Source organism: Fistularia commersonii, chromosome 12 (assembly GCF_037954325.1).
Source record: "Fistularia commersonii isolate RoL2024-O1a breed Wild chromosome 12, RoL_Fcom_v1.0, whole genome shotgun sequence".
Taxonomy (NCBI): Eukaryota; Metazoa; Chordata; class Actinopteri; order Syngnathiformes; family Fistulariidae; genus Fistularia; species Fistularia commersonii.
Window position 1 is genome coordinate 5,595,233 of NC_141295.1, and position 26,233 is coordinate 5,621,465.

Consider the following 26,233-nt stretch of genomic DNA (forward strand, 5'->3'; position numbering starts at 1 on the left):
TTAGGATCTCTCTCTAACATGGTTTATTAGAGGTCAAGAAATACTCTTACGTGAATTCCCGGGCCGAAATGAACGTCACCCCGAGGGGATCGTTCACCCTCTCTAGACGTCCGCTGAGGTGCGTCCAGTCGGATGTGCAGATGAGGAGATTTCAGCCCCGACCTCAGGGAGTGGCCGTGATTTATACCACTATCTGGATGGTCGAGGTTTCTTCCTCATATGGAGTTGTTTTTCACAGCCTTTGGAAGAGGTCAACTAGGTACCAGGCCGTGTCATGAACTGGGCCTCCAGGCCTTCTGGGATTCGTCATTGCTAGTGCATTGGGGGTGTTAGTGGAAAAATACAGTTTAAAAAAATAAAATAAAATAAAATAAAGTTGGGTGCACTTTTGCCATCACGTGATGGGTTCCCGTGCGTGAATCTCGCGCGAATTTTAACAGTTGGTAGACTACATCTTGTGTAGACGAGGTGACCTGAAAGGGATCAGTGACTCCAACATAGTTGTTGGTGAGAGCGTAAGCAGGCAGCATAGGATGGTGGTTTGTAGGATGACTCTGGTGACAAGGAAGATGAAGAGGACAAAGTGGTGGAAGCTGAAAAGGGAGGAGTGTTGCATGGTTTTCAGGGAGGAGTTGAGAAAGGCTCCAGGTGGTCAGGGTGAGCTTCTAGATGATTGGACAACAACAGCTAGTGTTATCAGCTCCGCCCTACCCTTCACCGAGTGTCCAGGATATGCAGCCTCAAGTCCAACAACACGACCACAAGGTCGATCGAAGAACCGTGGCCTCAGGTGTCTTGGTTCCAAGTGCAAATATGGACGCCTTCATTCCTGACCATGGTGTTAGTTGTGGACAATCGGTGACCAGCACAGAAGTCAGGATGAGCTTGGAGCTGTAATTCCACTGCACATACTGTCCACAGCATAGTGGACAGTATCTCTGCCTGTTACGTGGAGGAGCGGAGTTTGCTTCCCCGACGGAGAGGAAACTCATCATCTCCAGCTCATATGTTTCTCCACGTAAACAACTCGAAATACATCCTGATGAACTAATGGAGCCGTTTGGTTTGACTTTGACATGAGCATCAGAAGCAGAGAGAGAAGAGGAAAGGCAAGATTCTGGGACTGAGAGGAGGGACTTTGAATATCTGGACTATGACAAGAAAAGGTAGAGAGTTGGTGGACATGATGCAGAGAAGGAAGGTGGACATACTGTGTGTCCAGGAGACCAGGTGGAAAGGTAGTAAGGCTAGAAGCTTGGGAGCAGCTTTAAGTTGTACTATTATGGTACTGACAAGAAGAGAAATGGAGTAGGAGTTATCTTGAAGGAGGAGTTTGTTAGGAACGTCCTCGAGGTGAAAAGAATGTCAGATAGACTTATGAGTCTGAAACTGGACATTTGAAGGTGTGCTGCTCAGTGTTGTTAGTGGCTATGAACCACAGGTGGGATGTGAATCTGAAGAGAAGGAGAAGTTCATGAAAGAGTTGGATGAAGTGATGCAGAATATTCCCAGAAATGAGGGAGTGGTCATTGGTGCAGACTTCAATGGACATGTTGGTGAAGGCAATAGAGGGGATGAAGAAGTGATGGGCAGATTTGGTATCCAGGATAGGAATGCAGAGGGACAGATGGTGGTAGATTTTACAAAAAGGAAGGAAATGGCGGTGGTGAACACTTTTATCCAGAAAAAAGTGTTTTTTTCTGATCATTCTCTTTTTAATTCACCAGACAGAACAGCCTGTCTTCTAATACGTCCGCAGGCTGTTCCCGAAATCCAGGGTGTTTAAGCATATTGGTTTTATTGCAATAGTGATAACCTTGGAATTTTTTTTTTTTTTTTTTAGAACACATCAGAAACACCTCACACTTTATGGGAAGAATTCTATTTCCGATGTATATTTTTCCCGCCATATTTTACGACGGGCAAAGACATACGGAGCACCTTGGAACCAAACAAGTGTCATTGCAAAGCCTCGCCAGGAGATGAAGCCAGAAGATTGGCTGAAACGCCTGGTTCTCCTTCCTGCTGCAAACTCGACTCACCTGCTTCTGGAATGTGGAGACGAGCAGCTGCTCGGTGATTGGCCAGACGTGGTCACATGATCGCACACCTGTGCCCAGCGGACTGGGAAGCCTGAGAGGAAAAGTCTTAATATCCACAGGTGAGTGCTCCTCTTCTTCTGACTTGTGGAGAAAACAGGGTCGGATGATCCAAAGTGGTACCAAAAAAATGTTTCCGCCCGGTTTCGAACCGAGGACCTTTCGCGTGTGAGGCGAACGTGATAACCACTACACTACGGAAACCTGCCGGATGCCTGTAATGATCTCTCAATTTACAACTAAAAGGAGAATCCTGGTCAGCTGGATCTTCTCAGATCATCTTCATCTCACGTTCGTATCGTGGACAGTATCTCCACCTGTCTGCAGAACACTCCTCGACGGGGAGGAAACACTCTTTGTTTACTTCTTTAATGACCAAACAACGTCAATTCCATCTTATTAATATCAGACACAAATATTCCGACGTTCATCTAAAACACTTCAAACCCTGTCGATAACATTTGCATCCAGTATAATGTTGTTTTTCCCGCCGTCATGAAGCTAAAGCCGACTCCATCCTTGCCGTGGTCTCGTTGCGGACGCTCACAACCCTTGTTGCATCCTTGTTAAAACTTATCGCCGCTGTCGTCCTCGTTATTTTATGTAACAAACCGAAGATTCATTTATTCGGTAACGACGCCCTCCAGCCGCATACCTGCGACCTTCATTCAGCATGTCCACAAGTTTCTCTTTTTCTGGGATAGTTAACAACTTCCTCTTAAATTTGGGCGCGTCGTCGGGTGCCTTTGCCGGCGCGGAACGTTTCGTCCTCATCATGGAGAAAATTTGCAAACTTAAATTTGGCAAGTTGTACAGAGACAAGGCCCGGAGATTGTTGGTCTACCGTAAAAAATAAGCATTAAAAAGATCCGCGAAACAGCGAGGCTGCAAAAGGTGATCATTGTTTCTCATTAATTCATATCCAGATGCACTGCGGACAGCAAAGTAGGAATTTCACCTTGCAGGAAAACCCGTTTCTACACTACGACAATCAATGCTTTGAATCTCTTGAATCTTTTCTCCTAACATGCCAAAGGTTACAGGCTGGCCTTTAAATTCCTAATTCTGCAATGTTTGTCATGGAGATGAAGAGGGAAGCATTTCCCAGATATATTGATAAGTTGCATCCAAGGATTTGGTCTTTTTAGCTTTGCAAGATTCATTTCAGGAGGCAGATTGGCTCAGGTGTGTCGAATCCACTGAATGAAGATGGATATTTTAAGGTTTAATTAAATTCATTAAACCGCTAACATTCATAGAGACTGAAGAAGTGGATGCACGTTTTATTTACAGGTTGCAGGCAGTTGGAAGGGACAAGGGTCAGTGAGGAACAAACTGTTAAAAGTTATCTTTTGAGATTTTTACAGTCTGTCAATGTGTCTCTATGTTAGTTTACTGGACAGTATCTTCATCTGTCATGCGGAAAAAACTGGCGTTCGATTCCCCGACGGGGAGGAAACACTCTTTTTTTGATTTATTACCTTTTGTGTATTTCATTTTAACTCTTGTAACAGTTTCATGCTAACGCACTAAGCTAAGGGACACAACAGGGTTGCTAGAAAGCTGCAAGCTAAAGAGTGAAGCTCGACTGTGGTAGAAATAAAGCCATATATCTGGAGCACCTCGGAGCCAATCAGCTGTTGTTGCAAAGTCTCGCCACTAGATGGCGCCAGATGATTGGCTAGACTCACCTGCGTCAGGAATCAGGAGATGAGCGGCTGCTCGCTGATTGGCTGGATCTGGTCACCTGATCGCACATCTATATGTCCATCTCCTGAGTCCAGTGGACAGTAAACATCTAGTAAACATCTTAATATCCACAGGTGAGTGATTTCCTGCACTGTTTATTTACATTTTAGTTAGTTTAGTTTAGTTAGTGTCTGTGAGATCTCTATTTGTATGAACACTGTTCAAAACTGTGCGGTCCAGTTTTACACACTAGGTTTTTAATTCCTCCTTCTCCATTGCTTGTCATGAAAGTATTTTGTGAATAAATGTGATGTTTTGGTATTTAAACACTGACTTTGAGTCTTTGAGCATAAAAAGCCACTCCTCAGCGATCCTGCTGTGGACACTGCTTTGTTTCTCCCTCATGGTCACATTAAGTTACTGCAGAAGTTTTAGGAAGTTTGCTAAATGTAGTCATTTTCCTCCAGAACATTCATCAAACAGCAGATGTGGAGGTGCTATCTCCTATCCTAAGGTTTGTTCCCTGAACGCTGCACAATTCCACCTTATTGGAGGTGAGGAAGGGAAGCACTGCTACCTACTAGCCGTTCTTGGACTTTGTTTCATATTCAATGTCTAACAGGTGTGGCAGGAATCTGAGAAGGTACCTTCAGTGAAATAATTTAAGGAGGCTTCACTGAAACCCTTATCAGGTTTGTACTGACAGCTGGTTGGAGGAAACACGGTCGGACAATCCAAACTGGGACTTAGAAGACCTTCTTGTCCTTCTCTTGATGTTGGTGATGACTGGAGGTTCTCAGTCACCCGGCTCGAGGTGAACTCTTGTTGAAATCTTCTTATCGGGGCAACTGGACTTGAATTTCTTCACTTGCAGGCGTGTCAGCCCTCATCACAGAGGCCTCTGAAGTTTCTGAATATACTTGTTTTGGGCGGGTCTAGGTTATGGTAGCTTGTTACGGAAATGGACGAGTTGATGGCCAGAAACTCGGTCAAAGGGGGTTGTTATGTTCATGGGGTGTCATTAGCTAGTTGCAATCCTGCGACTAACAACCCCCTTAAATTCAGTTGCCGCGATAAGTTGATTTCGACAAGATGTCGATGATAATGATGGCTCACCACCCACAGGAAGGGTCGAGGGGCGGAGCGTGAGCCAGGCGGTAGCCTGGACTTGCGGTGGCGTGTCCTGGACACTCGGGTGAAGAGAGGGGCGGCGCTGTCAACTGAGTGACCTAAAGAACAAGATGAAAGAAGCGGACGAAGGGACTTTCCTCCGCAGGGTGGCCAGACTCTCCCTTAGAGACGGGGTGAGAAGTTGGGTCATCTGGGAGGAGCTCGAAGTAGAGGAGAGGAGTCAGATGCGGGGACTCCTGGACACCTCGCAGGGGAGGTTTTCCAGGCATGTCCATCTTGGGGAAGAGCCAGGACACACTGGAGAGACCATGTCTCCAGGCTGGCCTGGGAACGTCTTGGGGTCCCCAAAAGGAGCTGGACCATATGGCGGGGGAGAGGGAGGTCTTGGCCTCGCTGCTCCGGCTGCTGCCCCTGCCACCCGATTCCGGCTAAACGAGGGAAGATGGATGGATGTTAATAATAATTCATTGATGGGCTGAAGTAGGAAGTAAGTGACACATTAGTCACTTGTTCAGTGAGTTTGAAATGCTCTTTATTTTAAAATAGTGAGGGCAGGATAAGCGGTAGATGATGGATGGGTTGTAGGAAGGAGCAACAAAGAAAGCAGTTGAATGGGTGGATTCCCGTTCTTCTTCTGGCCTGCCGGAGAGTCGGTGAGCAAGGCAGCGAATCCACGGCTGCTCCCCGGACGCTGCTCGGAGGACCCGCCTACTGCTCGCAGGTTTCATGCAGGGGATTAACAATGTCCTGCAAGAGCTTCATGGAAGTGTCAAAAGTAAAAGATCTTACAGTTTTAGACAAAGTCCCTGGTTGTGACAAACCCTCCATGGCCCGACAGACTTTGGCCTTTATCGCACAGCAGCGGCGCACTTACGACATGAGGGGGAAGGTCTGCGTTCTAAAAGCTGTCGGCGTTACCGTAGCAACCACCAATGAAAAGCAGGCTCTCGGCAACAGAGGGGGTCCTGGGAGAATCTCCAGGACTCACCCTGGAGATTTGATAACACTGTACTCCACCTAATCCTCATCCCTTTCCTTCTCTTCATCCTCACCGCTCAGGCCGAGGCCTTTGGTTCGAAGGACGTTGGAGTAGACGGGTTCTTCATGGCTTTCCTTGAAGGTCACAGTGGAGTGTGCAAGGTCACCGTCCGGCCCTGCTGCCGTTGCTCCTGCTCCCGCCGAGGAGTTCTGGTACAGGTGTTCCTGAGGAGACGGAGGGGCTTCAGTCTGCTGGTCAAGGAGGTTTGAGGAAGATCTGGTTCCTCACCTCTGCTTCCCCGTCCGGTTCCACTTGATGCCCAGACGGTTGTTTGGAGAACATCTTTTTTCTGGGAGGCAGGAAAGACCAGATCTTGAGTACTCATGTTAAACTCAAGGGAAAGTCTTTGGGTGTCAACCTTGAGCCACTTACCTGAGAAACAGGAACACCAGGACCGAATTCAGGACCATAAAAAATAGGGCAGCGACCCGTACTCCTGCCATTGCTTTCACTGAATCTGGGAAGTGGAGAGACACCGAAAGGACGTTCAGATTGCTGACGAACGAACTTGACCGACTTTTCAACTGGACTTCACAGATAAAGATGAAGAGAAAGTTGGTCACACAGCCATGACTTACTGGTCCTTTATTGTTTGGTTGCCGGTTAAATGTCATTGATGGTCTACATTAAATCGGTATTCAGACAGAGCCTTCTGTCTGTCATCTGCGTTCATTTCCTGTGTAATCCTACATGTTCCAGCCACCAGAACTACCAGAAGTCCTGGAGGGAGTTTTGCACTGTATGCGAACGTACAACCAGCGGCAGGAACGGAAATGAAAATGACGATGAACACGACATGATTCCCCCCGTAAAACAAGGGAGAAGACTTCTCCGTCCACGTGCCTCTTCTTGTTCTTTCTTAGAATGTACATCATCCCCAGCTCCTCCACCGGCACCATGTTAGTCATTGTCTGAAACGGACCTCTGAACTGCCCTCAAGGGGGACGAATTGCTGACCAACGTAAAGCAGACATGGGAAGTATGTGGGCGGTGATGTTTGAAGGTGATGTTTACCCACATGACCTGAGCAGCAACAAGCCCAGCAACAAGTTTACGAGGGACAGACTTTAATGGATGTAGTTTTGTCAAATAACCTCTTCGACTCACATTTCACATCGATGTGGACGGCCTCAGACGACTTCGACCCCGGCACATTTTCAACGGTGCAGTAATACTTCCCGGAGTCTGAGCTCCGAACTGGACTGAGGAGGAGTTGTCTTTCTGTGCCCACCGTGGTGTTTTCCCTTCCAATCTTGTACCAGAGGTACTTCACTGTCTCCCCCAGAGCGCTAAGGCAGGTCAGAGTCACTGAGCTGCCCTCCAGGATGTCAGCAGCACTGAACGACACCCGGGGGACATCCAGAGCATCTGGGGGTGAAGATGTGGAAACAAAAGACATGCAGTTACAAGTCAGCATGTTTAACTTTCCCCTGCAAGTGGACGGCAGGATGACGGCTTCAGGCTGGACTCTTCAGGTTGTTTGGTTTTCCAATAAGAATGAAGGAAAACTCACACAGCGGCGGAGATGGGTGCTGAAGATGTCCTTCCAAAGCACAGGAGACAAACTCTGCGGGACTCAAATGGACCTTCAGGTGATCCTTCTTCTGGGAGGGGATCTCACTTCCGTTCAGCATCCAGATGTAGGAAAAACGACCCACTGAGCTGCAGCTGCTGTGACACAACAGCTCCACTTCCACCATGTTCTTATCGTTGTTTGTCCTCCTGACCTGAACCTGCAGAGCTGGATACCAAAGAGAGAGCGGGGAATAATGTCATCGTAAAGAAGCAGCCGATGCTTTCTAAAGCGATGGGCTTCGGCCGGATGTTTGCCTCCACGCAGACGACAGTGTGGTATGTTGAAGATGGTGAAGAGAAGGAGAAGAGTTATGAGGGAGAGGATGTTCCTCTCAGAATACAGTTGAAATCTGAGTTCGACCTTTGCTGTGAACCAAAGTCTGGAAGCGGTGAAAGTTCTTCAGCACCTGTAACGGTCAGCGTTGTCGCAGGTAACTCGTTCTTCCATCGAAAGCCTGTCCCCTCAAGTCTGAAGTGATACTCTGCTGAATCGCTCTCGCTCAGGTCGCTGATTCTCAGTGTGGAGCGTCCGTTCCCTGAACCGTCCACCTCAACACGTCCGATGTAGTTTGCCTTTTTCCTGATGTCTTCAGGCTGTGAGGGAGGCCTCCGATCCTTCCCTTCAGTGCGGAACCAGAACGTGGACGAAACTGTCCCTGGACCGGTGTAGCTGCAGGAGATGTCCACGGCCGAGCCCTTGGGGGCGCAGATGTCTCTGTGGGTGTAGGTCACCATGTTGCACACAGAAGCCTTCACACCTGAGAGAGAACATTTCCAAGCAGAGTCACAAAGAGATCAGAATAATAGAAGAGAGATGCTAACAAAGAGGGGACTCACACACTGCAGGGGAGGGATGGCGCTCGTATCCTTGTATGGCACAAGACACACTGTCTGCAGAAGTTTCTTTGGAATAATAATAAGAATTATAATATCTTTCTCCTTCAATTTTCCCTCCATTTCTAAACCAGCTATATGTAAGCCCAGTCATCCCACAGCCGTCGACACATGACATGTAATTACTGTTTTTTTCGATCCTGAGGCCTGGAGGGACGAAAGACAGGAAAGATATTTCATTCAAATCTAACTTCACACAAAAGGAATATTTTTTTCTTTTTTTGTTTGAAATTTGTGTGTGATGGAAACGTCCAGTCGGAGAAACGTTGCTGCTGGGGTCTTACTCTTGACTTCCAGAGTGACCCCGGGGGATCCGGTGTAATTATCCAGGTCAGTGATGATTCTGAATGTGTAGGTGGCAGCGTCGCTCTCTCTCAGGTTGGAGATTGTCAGAGTGCACCGCTTGTATCCACACTGATTCTTCACCCGGCCTGCGTACTCAGGCTCTGTTGTCAGGTCCACTGGTTGGCCGTCTCTCTGCTCAGTGAACCACAGTGTCCTGTGTAACTCATTCCTGCTATTTGGCAATCTGTCTGAATATGACGGGTAGTTGAAGATGCATCTTATCTCTGCACTGAATCCTGTCAGTGTGCAGAGTCTCATGGATCTGTACTTCACCTCCCACTCAGTGTAGGAAGGAGACACTGCAACATCAAGGGGGGAAACAGGAAGGAAAAACTTTGAACAATTTAACAATGAATACCTTTGCATTTTTATCGCAGGAAGATCATTTTGATCCAGCGTGAGGCTGCGTGACGCTCGTCTGCCGCCTGACTGAGTCCCTTCGGTTCAAACGTGCCGACACGAGACGGGGAAATCGAGCTTTGGGTCGGACCGAGCCGAGATGGTTCGCTATGTTCAAGCCGAAAAACTCTCAAAGGTCTGTTAGAACTGGACCGAACGGAAGATCTTCAAGACGCGAGAAGTGTCTTCAGGAGCATGGGCGAGGAGCACGCTCGGTCAGAAATGACGGCGGCAGAACCTCAGGCTCCAACTGGGACGGGAACACCGAGTTATCTGAAGAGAGAGGACTCTCGGCGGTTCTCTGGCGACTTTCTACACTTTGGCGATCCTTGAAATCTCCTCAAAAAACAAACGGCGAATGTAGAAATAACAGGACGGTATCCAGATACAAAGGTGCATCTCTGTCGCGATTTCCGTCAGTCGCCGTGTGATGCTTCACGAAATAGAAAGGAGAAGTTCGGTACCTTGGAGGGACAGGAGCAGGACCACGAGTCCACTCAGCGCTTCGGTCGGACTCATCGCCGCTCCGGCAGATGACCCAGAGACACCAGTCTCATATTAGCCTGGAAGAACCTGAGAGAAAGAAGTGTCTTCAGTGTGTGTTTGAGGGTGGGGTGGTGGCAACGCTGCATTTAATTCAACTTCCTTCCTCTTTCCAATGTAAACTCCTTTGAGGAGAATTGAACAAGATAAAAATGTGCGACATCATCTCACACCGGCTGAGAAACAGTCTCAAGAAAACCCTCTGAAAAAGATGAGCGAGGCCTGTCATTTTCATCATCGGTACAGTTCAACTATGAGAGACAGAATGCAAAAAAAAAAAAAAATATATCAATAAAATCACTGTCTGATTTTTAAAGAATGTATTTGCAAATGATGGTGGAAAATAAGCATGTGGTACTTTCTTGTGTACCCTTTGTTTGCAATGACAGAAGTCAAACATTGTCTTCACAAGGTTTTCACACACTGTCGCTGGTATTTTGTCCCAGATCTCCTCTGGAGCAGTGATGTTTCGGGGCTGTCGCCGGGCAACGGATTTTCAACTCCCTCCTAGGACGCTCCAGGACCTTGAGATGCTTCTTCTTTCCTTTACACGGATCCGTTGTCCTGGTCCCTTTGCAGAAAACCGTCCCCAACGCATGATGTTTCCACCGCCGTGCTTCACGGTAGGTATGGTGTTATTTGGATACAACTCAGCATTCTTTCCCCTCCAAACACGACAAGTTGAGTTTTGACCAGAAACTTCTATTTTGGTTTCATATGACCGTAGGACATTCTCTCAGCCCTCTTCGGGATCATCCAAATGCTCTCCAGCAAACTTCAGACGGGTCTGGACATGTACTTTCCTAAGCAGAGTAGTACAGTAGTACTGTACATGTCTTGCACTGCAGGCTTTGAGTCAGAGTCAGTCTTCCCAGCTGGTGCAGGTCAACCGTTTTGTTTCTTTTTGTTCTGGACCATAGTGGAGTTTGGGGCGGGACTGAGGTTGTAAACAGGTGTCTTTTATTCTGATAACCAGTTCAAACAGGTGCCATTAATACAGGGTAACATGTGGAGGACTAAGGCGCCTCTTCCAAAAGAAGTTCCAGGTCTGTGAGAGCCAGAAATCTTGCTTGTTTGTCGGTGACCAAATACTTATTTTCCAGCATCATTTGTAAATACATTCTTTAAAAATCAGACAATATGATTTTCTTGATTTTTTTCACTCTCTGTCTCATATTGATGTGAACCTATGATGAAAATGACAGGCCTCTATCATCTTTTTTGGTGGGAGAACTTGCACGATTATCCTTTTTTGCCTCACTGTAGGCGTTGAGGGGCGGAGGGGACACTGCTGGGGTTGCCGTTGAGGTGAGAGGAGAAAACGTCGAGCCGAACAGGAAATTTCGGTGCAGATTTGGAGTTGTACTGGCGTCGTATACATGGAAAGATAAACGGGGTAGGAGTTATCTTGAAGGAGGAGTTTGAGGAATGTTCTGCAGAAGCAAAGAGTGTCAGATGAATTGGTGAGTCTGAAGCTGGAAATTGAAGTTGTGATGCTCAGGGCTGTTAGTGGCTATGAACCACTGGTGGGAGGTGACTTAGAGGAGGAGAATTCCTGGATTGAGTCCCATGAAGCGATGAAGGTGAGTGGGGTCAGTGGTGCAGACCTCAGTGGACATGTTGGTGCAGGAAATAAGAGGTGATGGAGGTGTGATGGGCAGGTTCGGCCTCCAGGAGAGGAACGCAGAGGGACAGATGGTGGTCGACTTTGCAAAAAGGATGGAAAAGAGGACAAAGTGGTGGAAGCTGAAAAGGGAGGAGTGGCGTTTGGTTTTCAGGGAGGAGTTGAGAAAGGCTCTGGGTGATCAAGGAGAGCTTCCAGATGATTCTACAACTATAGCTCATGGGATCGGGGAGACCTGTAGAAGAGTACTTGGTGTGTCATCTGGGAGGAAAGTAGATAAGGAGACTTGGTGGTGGAATGAGGAAGTTCATACAGAGAAAGGGGGAAACTGAGCAGAAGTCAGCCTTTGTGAGCAGAAGTGTGGTTTCATGACCGCAAAGACTTCAAGCGATGCGGTAATTCATTTTAAAATGCTGGTCGAGATGTACAGAGAAGGTCAGAGGAAACCGCGTCGCGTCTTTGTAGACCTAAAAATAGCATCCAACAGGATCTGAGAGAACCTACGGTGCTGTAGGAGGAAGTCCAGAAGACCTCAGGATAGTAACGCCGAGTCCAGGTTTTTCTTTCGTTTCAGCGTAAAGGAGGTAAATTATAACACTTGATACGAACACTTTATAGCCTTAACTTTGATACTCTATATTTGACACTGAATCGTTCAGGATTGAGCACAAAGAAATAACTGATTTGATGTTGTTAGAGTTTTCTCTATATTCATAGCGATGTTATTTCGACTACTCACATGAAGACAGCCAGACGTGTGAGCACAAATGGCCTTTGTCCTCAAACAGGAACCTGCACCCATGATTGTATATTCAAGTAAGCATGAAGGTGTTGCAGCTCAGTGGTAGAGCGCAAGCATGAGGTCCCGGGTTCAATCCTCAGCACCTCCACTGTATGTCGCGTCGGATGAAAGCGTCTGCAAAATGACTGCAAAGCAAATGGCAACCTACCCCCTGATAAGGAACTTACGCCCCTGAATGGAAACAGGAATCACCCTCTCCCTGTATATGATCTTGTCAACACCACCAACACACATTCACACGATTAGAGGCCGAGCAAGGAGGAACTCGGTGGGATTCTCTGGATCTTGCCTCCAAAGAGCGCTGAGTCTCCCCCTCTGCAGAGCTCAAAAGAATAGTCACTTGTCTGTGTTATTTCTTGTGATAACCTCGGTCTCCTCTTTACAGGCTTCAACTTAGACCGGCACGAATTAGGATCTCTCTCTAACAAAACTTGGCGCCGTGACCCGGATCCCAACGCATCCAACAAGTGGCCGGTGGAGGAGGACACGCCGAAGCCCGTCGACGGCCAGATCTAGTGATCTGAGACAAAGACCCGGAGAGTGAATTCTCTACCTGGCCGGTGGTTAGAACTTCCTCCTCACACCTGCCATCGCTGGATTGACGGGATCTGAACGGACCGAGGAGGCCGAGGAGGAAACACCAAATTATCAGACTGAGTATGGTTTATACTTTTTTCCGCTAAAGAAAGTAGATATGGTTTATGCTTTTGTCCGCTTAAAGAAAGTACAGCAGAGTGCACTGGGGTGTGTGTGTGTGTGTGTTGTTACTTCAAAGAGATTTTTATACTGATCAGAGTCAGTCTCTGAAGTAAGTTTGATTTTTATTTTTTATTTTTTTTATTTTTATTTTTTTTGGTTGTGGTTAAAATTGAGAAAGTTGGTTTGCAGTGACGGCTGTGTCCGCAGAACACCAGGTTCTGTAGAAGCTTGACAGTCGATGATCTCTGTGAACATTGTGACTGATCGTTAACCACAACAACCTGTAGTGTAAAATGGGAAACTCTTCCAGTAGTAAAAATGAACAAGACCTGGAAGGGGATGTGAAATACATGCACAGATTGGATCCAGATAATGTACAATATGTAAGAAAATGGAAAAAGAAATACAAATTGGGATGAAAAATTAAAATTGGCATCATTAAAAATAATACGAGACAAACTTATAGATGAACACAAAAATGCAAAAACGAGAAAAACAGCAACAAAAAACTTGACGAAGTAAGAAAAGTTGAAAAATGGATAGAACAAGCCACTATACGAACACAAAGTATACAAAAAAAAATAAAAAAATAAAAAGAACAAATTAAAGATCAGAGCAAAGAAACTATGTTCGTACAAAAAGAAGATCATGAAACAGTCGTCAAAGCTGTGCTGCAGCAACTCCCACCACAGGAGATGCCACAAGGTGCAGTTGGAGGACTTCCATCCTAGACGGACAGATGACACATGCTGGCATTGTGGTAAAACAGGCCACTGGTCACGACAGTGTGGGCAAAACAGACAAGGAGGTCATGACAGGAGAGACAGGTGAAGTGAGGAGCTGCACCCTTACCAAGTGAACGCACCTACACCTCATTCAGAGGAGGATGAAGAAGAAGAAGAAGAACTACTAGAAGCTATTCTGCTCCCACAAAAATTAGCAGTAATAAAATCAATCAGGAACAGACGGTGTTACAAAAGCAAATACCTTCGCTGACAAAATAGCAAAGAAAGCAGCAAAACAAACACCTTCCACACCATCATTAATTGACAGTGACGTACTAAAGGATGCTCAGGAGAATGCATCAGCTGCTGAAAGACCATCCTGGCTCAAGAGAGGAGCAACAGACCTCAGTGGAATTTTGGTGATAAATGAAAAACCCATCCTACCGAAATCATCATCTAAAACAGCAGCTCTTATTTTTACTCATGGGCCTTGCCATGTGTCAACAGGAGGGATGGGGGTACTTATATCACAACACTTCTATACCATTAACCTAAATTACTATTTAGGACATTTTTGTGCACAATGTATAACATGCATTAAACATAATGCTCAAGCAAACTTAAGGCCAAAGAAAGGAGGGTTTCCAGATCCACAATATCCTTTTGAAATAATACATGGTCGACCATTCAAGTTACTGATTACACATCCAGACCTAGAGACGGCCCTCACAGAAGACTCCATAGTGGAATACATGGTAGAAAAAATGGAAAAACACAAAGATAACGAGATGTAACAGACACAAATGATCTGCCCGAATCTCAAACTGCTCCACAGGTGAAGGTCCGAGTTGGTGATTGGATCTTTGTGAAAGTCATAAAGAGAAGCTGTTGGAGTTCAGCACGCCGGGAAGGATCGTTCCAAGTTCTTCTAACCACACCGACCGCAGTGAAAATTGCGGAAGGATCCACTTGGACTCATCGATCCCACTGTAAGGTACTCCCTGTGGATCCCACCGACACTGGCTGGTGGGGAAGGCTGACTACAAAGGGGAGCAAGAAGGACAGTCTTACTCGTCTCAAGGCATCGGCTGTGTCAGTGAAGAAACCACCGGATCCCGAGCCGTCTAGCTTGGAGGGATCCAGGATGAGCCGACAAAACAAGAGAACCCGACCCAGCAGGAGAAGGCAGAGACAAACGATGACAAGTCTGAGGAGAAAGAAGGACCATCTCAAAATGGTGAAGAACCAGCCGGAGGGTAAAGAGGACAGTGATACTTTAACACCATTTCCACAGTTTGACCCTCTTGGATGGATTGTAAACGGAACTTGGTCACAAATCATTTTAAAATGCCTTACACCTGTAATTGTGATTCTTATCCTGTTTTGTTTGTTCACTATGTGCATTATTCCGTGTTCGAGAAGCATGATTGCTAAAATGGCTTCCGCAGCCTTTGTCCAGATGGCGATGATAGCAGTGCAGACCCGACCAAGGACTCACTACACTGGACAAACATATGAGCAACTGCCTGTGAGTGAGTTAGAAAAACATACCTGTAATAATTCGACTGTGGAAGACGACGATGATGTTGTATGAAGTGTTATCTCTAAACTTTGTACTAACATGGTGTGATGATGCTGAAGTGTTTAACATTGTTCGTAGTCTCATAAACAGGAGGGAAATGTTAGTTTTCTCTCTATATTCATAGCGATGTTATTTCCACTACTCACATGAAGACAGCCAGACGTGTGAGCACAAATGGCCTTTGTCCTCAAACAGGAACCTGCACCCATGATTGTATATTCAAGTAAGCATGAAGGTGTTGCAGCTCAGTGGTAGAGCGCAAGCATGAGGTCCCGGGTTCAATCCTCAGCACCTCCACTGTATGTCGCGTCGGATGAAAGCGTCTGCCAAATGACTGCAAAGCAAATGGCAACCTACCCCCTGATAAGGAACTTACCCCCCTGAATGGAAACAGGAATCACCCTCTCCCTGTATATGATCTTGTCAACACCACCGATACACATTCACACGATAAAAGGCCGAGCAAGGAGGAACTCGGTGGGATTCTCTGGATCTTGCCTCCAAAGAGCGCTGAGTCTCCCCCTCTGCAGAGCTCAAAAGAATAGTCACTTGTCTGTGTTATTTCTTGTGATAACCTCGGTCTCCTCTTTACAGGCTTCAACTTAGACCGGCGCGAATTAGGATCTCTCTCTAACATGGTTTATTAGAGGTCAAGAAATACTCTTACGTGAATTCCCGGGCCGAAATGAACGTCACCCCGAGGGGATCGTTCACCCTCTCTAGACGTCCGCTGAGGTGCGTCCAGTCGGATGTGCAGATGAGGAGATTTCAGCCCCAACCTCAGGGAGTGGCCGTGATTTATACCACTATCTGGATGGTCGAGGTTTCTTCCTCATATGGAGTTGTTTTTCACAGCCTTTGGAAGAGGTCATCTAGGTACCAGGCCGTGTCATGAACTGGGCCTCCAGGCCTTCTGGGATTCGTCATTGCTAGTGCATCGGGGGTGTTAATGGAAAAATACAAAGTTGGGTGCACTTTTGCCATCACGTGATGGGTTCCCGTGCGTGAATCTCGCGCGAATTTTAACAGTTGGTAGACTACATCTTGTATAGACGAGGTGACCTGAAAGGGATCAGTGACTCCAACATAGTTGTTGGTGAGAGCGTAAGCAGGCAGCATAGGATGGTGGTTTGTAGGATGACTCTGGTGACAAGGAAGATGAAGAGGACAAAGTGGTGGAAGCTGAAAAGGGAGGAGTGTTGCATGGTTTTCAGGGAGGAGATGAGAAAGGCTCCAGGTGGTCAGGGTGAGCTTCTAGATGATTGGACAACAACAGCTAGTGTTATCAGCTCCGCCCTACCCTTCACCGAGTGTCCAGGATATGCAGCCTCAAGTCCGACAACACGACCACAAGGTCGATCGAAGAACCGTGGCCTCAGGTGTCTTGGGTCCAAGTGCAAATATGGACGCCTTCATTCCTGACCATGGTGTTAGTTGTGGACAATCAGTGACCAGCACAGAAGTCAGGATGAGCTTGGAGCTGTAATTCCACTGCACATACTGTCCACAGCATAGTGGACAGTATCTCTGCCTGTTATGTGGAGGAGCGGAGTTTGCTTCCCCGACGGAGAGGAAACTCATCATCTCCAGCTCATATGTTTCTCCACGTAAACAACGCGAAATACATCCTGATGAACTAATGGAGCCATTTGGTTTGACTTTGACATGAGCATCAGAAGCAGAGAGAGAAGAGGAAAGGCAAGATTCTGGGACTGAGAGGAGGGACTTTGAATATCTGGACTATGACAGGAAAAGGAAGAGAGTTGGTGGACATGATGCAGAGAAGGAAGGTGGATATACTGTGTGTCCAGGAGACCAGGTGGAAAGGTAGTAAGGCTAGAAGCTTAGGAGCAGCTTTAAGTTGTACTATTATGGTACTGACAAGAAGAGAAATGGAGTAGGAGTTATCTTGAAGGAGGAGTTTGTTAGGAACGTCCTAGAGGTGAAAAGAAGGTCAGATAGACTTATGAGTCTGAAACTGGAAATTGAAAGTGTGCTGCTCAGTGTTGTTAGTGGCTATGAACCACAGGTGGGATGTGAATCTGAAGAGAAGGAGAAGTTCATGAAAGAGTTGGATGAAGTGATGCAGAATATTCCCAGAAATGAGGGAGTGGTCATTGGTGCAGACTTCAATGGACATGTTGGTGAAGGCAATAGAGGGGATGAAGAAGTGATGGGCAGATTTGGTATCCAGGATAGGAATGCAGAGGGACAGATGGTGGTAGATTTTGCAAAAAGGATGGAAATGGCGGTGGTGAACACTTTTATCCAGAAAAAAGTGTTTTTTCTGATCAACCTCTTTTTAATTCACCAGACAGAACAGTCTGTCTTCTAATACGTCCGCAGGCTGTTCCCGAAATCCAGGGTGTTTAAGCATATTGGTTTTATTGCAATAGTGATAACGTTGGAATTTGTTTGTTTTTTTTTTTTTTTTTCAGAGCACATCGGAAACACCTCACACTTTATGGGAAGAATTCTATTTCCGATGTATATTTTTCTCGCCATATTTTGCAACGGGCAAAGACATACGGAGCACCTTGGAACCAAACAAGTGTCATTGCAAAGCCTCGCCAGGAGATGAAGCCAGAAGATTGGCTGAAACGCCTGGTTCTCCTTCCTGCTGCAAACTCGACTCACCTGCTCCTGGAATGTGGAGACGAGCAGCTGCTCGCCGATTGGCCGGATGTGGTCACATGATCGCACACCTGTGCCCAGTGGACTGGGAAGTCCAGACTGGGAGATTGAACTGTTTTTGGGTGCATTTCTAAAAACGACAGTCAAAACCAATCTCCCCACCTGAAGGCAGAGGCAGGCTACCCCCTCTTCCACCGGGTTGAACCCCTGTCTCCCTTCCTGTTCACGCTCTACACCTCAGACTTCAGGTTCTCCTCGCAGTCCTGCCACCTGCAGAAATTCTCAGATGACTCTGCCATCGTGGGCTGCATCAACGGAGGCCAGGAGGAGGAGTACAGGAGCGTGGTGGACAGGTTTGTGGAGTGGTGTGGACTGAACCACCTGCAGCTCAACGTGTCTAAGACAAAGGAGCTGGTGGTGGATTACAGGAAACAGAGGACCCATCCGACCCCTGTCACCATCAGGGGTACAGAGGTGGACATTGTGGACAGTTATAAGTACCTGGGTGTCCACTTGGACAATAAACTGGACTGGACTGACAAGAGTCAGGTTCTGCAGCCGAGGATCAGATCCCTGAGGTCCCCTGCTCCGGTTACCATCCGGTTCAAACCGAACCCAGCCTCCTTGGCCCTTCCTGATGTCCAGGCAAAGGAAAGTTGGGTCCAGTGATTTTGTTCTTCATGGGGGTCTGCATACAAAGCTGGATACTTGTTGGTCATTCAGGATGAGCTCGGAGCTGTAATTCCACTGGTGTCCAGCAGAGGGGGAGAAAACACCCCAGAGCTGGAGATGAAGCCAGAAGATTGGCTGAAACGCCTGGTTCTCCTTCCTGCTGCAAACTCGACTCACCTGCTTCTGGAATGTGGAGACGAGCAGCTGCTTGCTGATTGGCCGGATGTGGTCACATGATCGCACACCTGTGCCCAGCGGACTGGGAAGCCTGAGAGGAAAAGTCTTAATATCCACAGGTGAGTGCTCCTCTTCTTCTGACTTGTGGAGGAAACAGGGTCGGATGATCCAAAGTGGTACCAAAAAAATGTTTCCGCCCGGTTTCGAACCGAGGACCTTTCGCGTGTGAGGCGAACGTGATAACCACTACACTACGGAAACCTGCCGGATGCCTCTCATGATTTCTCAATTTACAACTAAAAGGAGAATCCTGGTCAGCTGGATCTTCTCAGATCATCTTCATGCACGTCTTCTACCCACGTTCGTATCGTGGACAGTATCTCCACCTGTCTGCGAAACACTCCTCAACGGGGAGGAAACACTCTTTGTTTACTTCTTTAATGACCAAACAACCTCGATTCCATCTTATTAATATCAGACACAAATATTCCGACGTTCATCTAAAACACTTCAAACACTGTCGATAACATTTGCATCCAGTATAATGTTGTTTTTCCCGCCGTCATGAAGCTAAAGCCGACTCCATCCTTGCCGTGGTCTCGTTGCGGACGCTCACAACCCTTGTTGCATCCTTGTTAAAACTTATCGCCGCTGTCGTCCTCGTTATTTTATGTAACAAACCGAAGATTCATTTATTCAGTAACGACGCCCTCCAGCTGCATACCTGCTACCTTCATTCAGCATGTCCACAAGTTTCTCTTTTTCTGGGATCGTTTCTCATTAATTCATATCCAGATGCACTGCGGACAGCAAAGTAGGAATTTCACCGTGCAGGAAAACCCGTTTCTACACTACGACAATCAGTGCTTTGAATCTCTTGAATCTTTTCTCCTAACATGCCAAAGGTTACAGGCCGGTCTTTAAATTCCTAATTCTGCAATATTTGTCATGGAGATGAAGAGGGAAGCATTTCCCAGATATATTGATAAGTTGCATCCAAGGATTTGGTCTTTTTAGCTTTGCAAGATTCATTTCAGGAGGCAGATTGGCTCAGGTGTGTCGAATCCACGACCGAATGAAGATGGATATTTTAAGGTTTTAGTGAATTCATTAAACCGCTAATATTCATAGAGACTGAAGAAGTGGATGCACGTTTTATTTACAGGTTGCAGGCAGTTGGAAGGGACAAGGGTCAGTGAGGAACAAACCGTTAAAAGTTATCTTTTGAGATTTTTACAGTCTGTCAATGTGTCTCTATGTTAGTTTACTGGACAGTATCTTCACCTGTCATGCGGAAAAAAACGGCGTTCGATTCCCCGACGGGAAGGAAACACTCTTTTTTTGATTTATTACCTTTTGTGTATTTCATTTTAACTCTTGTAACAGAAGGTTTCATGCTAACGCACTAAGCTAAGGGACACAACAGGGTTGCTAGAAAGCTGCAAGCTAAAGAGTGAAGCTCGACTGTGGTAGAAATAAAGCCATATATCTGGAGCACCTCGGAACCAATCAGCTGTCATTGCAGAGTCTCGCCACTAGATGGCGCCAGATGATTGGCTAGACTCACCTGCGTCTGGAATCAGGCGATGAGCAGCTGCTCGCTGATTGGCTGGATCTGGTCACCTGATCGCACATCTTATGTCCATCTCCTGAGTCCAGTGGACAGTAAACATCTAGTAAACATCTTAATATCCACAGGTGAGTGATTTCCTGCACTGTTTATTTACATTTTAGTTAGTTTAGTTTAGTTAGTGTCTGTGAGATCTCTATTTGTATGAACACTGTTCAAAACTGTACGGTCCAGTTTTACACACTCGGTTTTTAATTCCTTCTCCTGCATTGCTTGTCATGAAAGTATTTTATAAATAAATGTGATGTTTTGGTATTTAAACACTGACTTTGAGTCTTTGCACTTCTGCTGATAATGATGATTTGGAAAGACTTGCGCTGAGAGCAAGCAGAGCTGGCAAGTAAACACAAATGGACAGACATGAAAAAACTTCAACCTGCAGACCAGCTGATTGTCAAAACCTGGAACGCGCTTCCCGTCACGTACAAAACACCGCAGCGTGTGAGTCTTGCCGTATTGACCGTGTTTGGATCTACATATGCATGCGAGCGGTCGTTCTCACACCTAAAACACATCAAAACCAACTTGCGGTCACGCTTAACAGACGGAAGCCTAAACGTCTGCATGAAGCTGAACCTCACCACCATCAACCAGACTGCAAAGACATTAGCAAAACCCTGCACCACCAGAAGTCGCTTTAATAGTAAGAACTACTTTTCTTATTAATAAATACCTTTTCATTAATTTTAACATGTTTTAACAGAGTCTTATTTTAAAACATACATTGTTGGTCTTCTTCCATTTAGCTGTTTTCGGTATTAAAATATACATATGACTCTCTTAGGATCAGATTTTAAAATATGTGTTTTTTTTGGCTCTCAGTCAAAAAGGTTCCCGACCCTGTCCGAGATGATTGGACAACAACAGCTAGTGTCATCAGCTCCGCCCTACCCTTCACCGAGTGTCCAGGATGTGCAGCCTCAAGTCCGACAACACGACCACAAGGTCGATCGAAGAACCGTGGCCTCAGGTGTCTTGGTTCCAAGTGCACATATGGACACCTTTCTGCCTGACCATGGTGTTAGTTGTGGAAGATCCTTGATGAGCACAGAAGTCAGGATGAGCTCTGAGCTGTAATTCCACTGGTGTCCAGCAGAGGTGAGAAAACACCCCAGAGCTGGAGATGAAGCCAGAAGATTGGCTGAAACGCCTTGTTCTCCTTCCTGCTGCAAACTCGACTCACCTGCTCCTGGAATGTGGAGACGAGCAGCTGCTTGCTGATTGGCTGGATGTGGTCACATGATCGCACACCTGTGCCCAGTGGACTGGGAAGCCTGAGAGGAAAAGTCCTAATATCTACAGGTGAGTGCTCCTCTTCTTCTGACTTGTGGAGGAAACAGGGTCGGATGATCCAAAGTGTTCCCAAAAAATGCCAACTTCTCCGGGCCACAGCTTAAAATGTTTCCGCCCGGTTTTGAACCGAGGACCTTTCGCGTGTAAGGCGAACGTGATAACCACTACACTACGGAAACCTGCAGGTGTCTTGTCCACATCTGATTTCTTAATTCAGAAGGGAATGGAGAATCAGGGTCAGCTGGACTTGTCAGACAGCAGAGTGGACAGTATCTCTTCTTGTCACGTGGAAGAACGGAGTTCACAAGGGCTGCAGTGAGCCCTTTTTTTCCAGAAAAGACAGGAATTTAGGGTAACTTATAAGAGCAGAGATAGGAGCACTTAGGTAGACTACATCTTGAACAGATGAGGTGACCTGAAAGAGATCAGTGACTGCAGAGTAGTTGTAGGTGAGAGTGTAAGCAGGCAGCATAGGATGGTGGTTTGTAGGATGACTCTGGTGACAAGCAAGATGAAGAGGACAAAGGCAGAGCAGAGGACAAAGTGGTGGAAGCTGAAAAGGGAGGAGTTGAGAAAGGCTCTGGGTGGTCAGGGAGAGCCTCTAGATGATTGGACAACAACAGCTAGTGTTATCACATATGGACACCTTTCTGTAACAATGCGGACTCTGTACCGGTCTGTCGTGGTGAAGAGGGAGCTGAGCCAAAAGGCGAAGCTCTCAATTTACTGGTCCATCTACATTCCCACCCTCACCTATGGTCACGAGCTGTGGGTGGTGACCTAAAGAACGAGATGAAAGAAGCGGACGAAGGGACTTTCCTCCGCAGGGTGGCCAGACTCTCCCTTAGAGACGGGGTGAGAAGTTGGGTCATCTGGGAGGAGCTCAAAGTAGAGGAGAGGAGTCAGATGCGGGGACTCCTGGACACCTCGCAGGGGAGGTTTTCCAGGCATGTCCATCTTGGGGAAGAGCCAGGACACACTGGAGAGACCATGTCTCCAGGCTGGCCTGGGAACGTCTTGGGGTCCCCAAAAGGAGCTGGACCATATGGCGGGGGAGAGGGAGGTCTTGGCCTCACTGCTCCGGCTGCTGCCCCTGCCACCTGATTCCGGCTAAACGAGGGAAGATGGATGGATGTTAATAATAATCCATTGATGGGCTGAAGTAGGAAGTAAGTGACACATTAGTCACTTGTTCAGTGAGTTTGAAATGCTCTTTATTTTAAAATAGTGAGGGCAGGATAAGCGTAGATGATGGATGGGTTGTAGGAAGGAGCAACAAAGAAAGCAGTTGAATGGGTGGATTCCCGTTCTTCTTCTGGCCTGCCGGAGAGTCGGTGAGCAAGGCAGCGAATCCACGGCTGCTCCCCGGACGCTGCTCGGAGGACCCGCCTACTGCTCGCAGGTTTCATGCAGGGGATTAACAATGTCCTGCAAGAGCTTCATGGAAGTGTCAAAAGTAAAAGATCTTACAGTTTTAGACAAAGTCCCTGGTTGTGACAAACCCTCCATGGCCCGACAGACTTTGGCCTTTATCGCACAGCAGCGGCGCACTTATGACATGAGGGGGAAGGTCTGCGTTCTAAAAGCTGTCGGCGTTACCGTAGCAACCACCAATGAAAAGCAGGCTCTCGGCAACAGAGGGGGTCCTGGGAGAATCTCCAGGACTCACCCTGGAGATTTGATAACACTGTACTCCACGTAATCCTCATCCCTTTCCTTCTCTTCATCCTCACCGCTCAGGCCGAGGCCTTTGGTTTGAAGGACGTTGGAGTAGACGGGTTCTTCATGGCTTTTCTTGAAGGTCACAGTGGAGTATGCAAGGTTACCGTCCGGCCCTGCTGCCGTTGCTCCTGCTCCCGCCGAGGGGTTCTGGTACTGGTGTTCCTGAGGAGACGGAGGGGCTTCAGTCTGCTGGTCAAGGAGGTTTGAGGAAGATCTGGTTCCTCACCTCTGCTTCCCCGTCCGGTTCCACTCGATGCCCAGACGGTTGTTTGGAGAACATCTTTTTTCTGGGAGGCAGGAAAGACCAGCTCTTGAGTACTCATGTTAAACTGAAGGGAAAGTCTTTGGGTGTCAACCTTGAGGCACTTACCTGAGAAACAGGGTGACCAGGAGCAAAACCAGGACCAGAAAGAAAAGTGCTGCGATTGATCCGCCTGCCACCGCTTTTATTGAATCTGGGAAATGGAGAGACACCGAAAGGACATTTCGGATCACTGACAACTGGACTGTTCCTCCCGAACTCTTCACAGACAAAGATGAAGAGAGACGACGTCAAACAGCCACGACTTACTGGCCTTGACAAGGAGATGTACGGTAGCCTGGTGGCGCCCTCTTGTGTTCTCCACCTGACAGCTGTAGTTCCCACTGTCTTCAACTAGAACCTCAGTGATGGTGAGGAGCCGTCCGGCGACTGGAAGAGAAACGTTGTTCTCCTTCTGCCAGACGTACGTGGCTTCTGGGTTTGCATCACTGTTGCAGCTCAGGTTGACTGAGCTGCCCTCCATCACGGTGTTCGCCGGGCTTATCGACACCACGGTGAGCCTTGGAGCGTCTGGGAGAGAACGTTTGTCAAAGAAGGTTATTCCATATTGCCGAGCAGGAACGAGTTCTGCACGAGGAGCGTCCCATCTGCCGAACCCTCCGTCAGTCTCCTCGCTGGAATCAGCGGAGGACGACCCGAATGTTTACTCTGCGGATTCTGGTCCGTCGACGACGGGCGACACAGTGATCAAACCTAACAGAGGCCCGGAGAATTGATGTTGGTTTCAACATCCGTCTCTTTCAGCACACGCTTTGGCTGGTGGTCCTAAACCCAAGCTAGCAGTGAAACACGGACTCACACTTATGATTGCACTTACACTGCACATTGACGAGCAGAGCGTTGGAGGTGGTTCGTCCGTACGTGTTCTCAGACCGGCAGTGGTAGATCCCTCTGTCCTCTGCTCGGATGGAGCGGAAATGATGACCTCCATCTTGCGTTTGGAGCAGTGTCTGGTTGTCCTTGTACCAGGTGTAGTTAGCCACTGGGTTAGCATCAGTGCTGCAGCTCAGGTTCAAGTTGCTGCCCTCCACTATGTCACCTGCTGGCCTCCGCGACAGCAAGGGAGGTTTGGGGGGATCTGCAGGAGATGTCCGGAAAGGGATCGGGTGCCACAGGGATGGACAACTGTGAGAAGGCAGTCTAGATTTCTGTCTCCAACCACAAAAAGCACCAAACGTAGTCAGGCAGCTGTTCCATCATCATTATTCGCCATCTATCCATTATATGCGTTCATTTCCTGTGGAATCCTGCACGTTCCAGCAAACATAGCAGTACCACCAGAAATTGTAGGGGGAGTTTTGCACAGTATGTTCAAGTACAACCAGCGTCAGGAACGGAGAAGAAGAAGAAGAAGAAGAAGACGGCATGGTGCCTGGAGAACAAGGGAGAAGACTTCTCCGTCCACGTGCCTCTTCTTGTTCTTTCTTAGAATGTACATCATCCCCAGCTCCTCCACCGGCACCATGTTAGTCATTGTCTGAAACGGACCTCTGAACTGCCCTCAAGTGGAAGTGTATTGCTGAACAAAGTAAAGCAGGCTTTGTTTTTCAAATAACCTCTCTGACTCACATTTCACATCGATGTGGACGGCCTCAGACGACTTCGACCCCAGCACATTTTCAACGGTGCAGTAATACTTCCCGGAGTCTGAGCTCCGAACTGGACTGAGGAGGAGTTGTCTTTCTGCGCCCACCGTGGTGTTTTCCCTTCCAATCTTGTACCAGAGGTACTTCACTGTCTCCCCCAGAGCGCTAAGGCAGGTCAGAGGCACTGAGCTGCCCTCCAGGATGTCAGCAGCACTGAACGACACCCGGGGGACATCCAGAGCATCTGGGGGTGAAGATGTGGAAACAAAAGACATGCAGTTACAAGTCAGCATGTTTAACTTTCCCCTGCAAGTGGACGGCAGGATGACTACTTCAGGCTGGACTCTTCAGGTTGTTTGGTTTTCCAATAAGAATGAAGGAACACTCACACAGCGGCGGAGATGGGTGCTGAAGATGTCCTTCCAAAGCACAGGAGACAAACTCTGCGGGACTCAGCAAGAGCTTGAGGTGATCCTTCTTCTGGGAGGGGATCTCACTTCCGTTCAGCATCCAGATGTAGGAAAAAGGACCCGCTGAGCTGCAGCTGCTGTGACACAACAGCTCCACTTCCACCATGTTCTTATAGTTGTTTGTCCTCCTGACCTGAACCTGCAGAGCTGGATACCAAAGAGAGAGCGGGAACAATGTCATCGTAAAGAAGCAGCCGATGCTTTCTAAAGCGATGGGCTTCGGCCGGATGTTTGCCTCCACGCAGACGACAGTGTGGTATGTTGAAGATGGTGAAGAGAAGGAGAAGAGTTATGAGGGAGAGGATGTTCCTCTCAGAATACAGTTGAAATCTGAGTTCGACCTTTGCTGTGAACCAAAGTCTGGAAGCGGTGAAAGTTCTTCAGCACCTGTAACGGTCAGCGTTGTCGCAGGTAACTCGTTCTTCCATAGAAAGCCTGTCCCCTCAAGTCTGAAGTGATACTCTGCTGAATCGCTCTCGCTCAGGTCGCTGATTCTCAGTGTGGAGCGTCCGTTCCCTGAACCGTCCACCTCAACACGTCCGATGTAGTTTTTCTTTTTCCTGATGTCTTCAGGCTGTGAG

The 26,233-nt window shown here is 47.5% G+C and overlaps 1 protein-coding gene, 1 long non-coding RNA gene and 3 other non-coding genes across 6 annotated transcripts in view; 1 reads left to right on the top strand and 4 right to left on the bottom strand.

Moving 5' to 3' along the window:
* LOC147228485 (uncharacterized) overlaps positions 1–15,762 on the top strand; it is a 121,702-nt gene extending 105,940 nt beyond the window's left edge. For both annotated transcript variants that reach the window (XR_015106917.1, XR_015106916.1), the window contains exons 2-4: positions 10,161–10,337; positions 12,526–12,797; positions 14,400–15,762. This is a non-coding gene — a long non-coding RNA (uncharacterized LOC147228485). The remainder of the gene's footprint in view (positions 1–10,160; positions 10,338–12,525; positions 12,798–14,399) is intronic.
* Positions 2,231–2,303, bottom strand: trnav-cac (transfer RNA valine (anticodon CAC)). Its single transcript has one exon. It is a non-coding gene; the product is annotated as a tRNA-Val (tRNA).
* A 3,055-nt stretch (positions 15,763–18,817) lies between the features above and the next one.
* trnav-cac (transfer RNA valine (anticodon CAC)) lies at positions 18,818–18,890 on the bottom strand. Its single transcript has one exon. It is a non-coding gene; the product is annotated as a tRNA-Val (tRNA).
* A 2,768-nt stretch (positions 18,891–21,658) lies between these two features.
* On the bottom strand, positions 21,659–21,731 carry trnav-uac (transfer RNA valine (anticodon UAC)). Its single transcript has one exon. It is a non-coding gene; the product is annotated as a tRNA-Val (tRNA).
* Positions 21,732–22,749: 1,018 nt separating this feature from the next.
* On the bottom strand, positions 22,750–25,692 carry LOC147228507 (B-cell receptor CD22-like). Its single transcript, XM_086156134.1, has 5 exons — positions 25,572–25,692; positions 25,166–25,426; positions 24,414–24,674; positions 23,846–24,106; positions 22,750–23,729 (listed from the first exon to the last, which is right to left on the bottom strand). The coding sequence occupies exons 1-5, from the start codon at positions 25,690–25,692 to the stop codon at positions 23,641–23,643; spliced, it is 993 nt and encodes a 330-aa protein (XP_086012260.1). The 3' UTR covers positions 22,750–23,640.
* Positions 25,693–26,233: the final 541 nt, after the last annotated feature.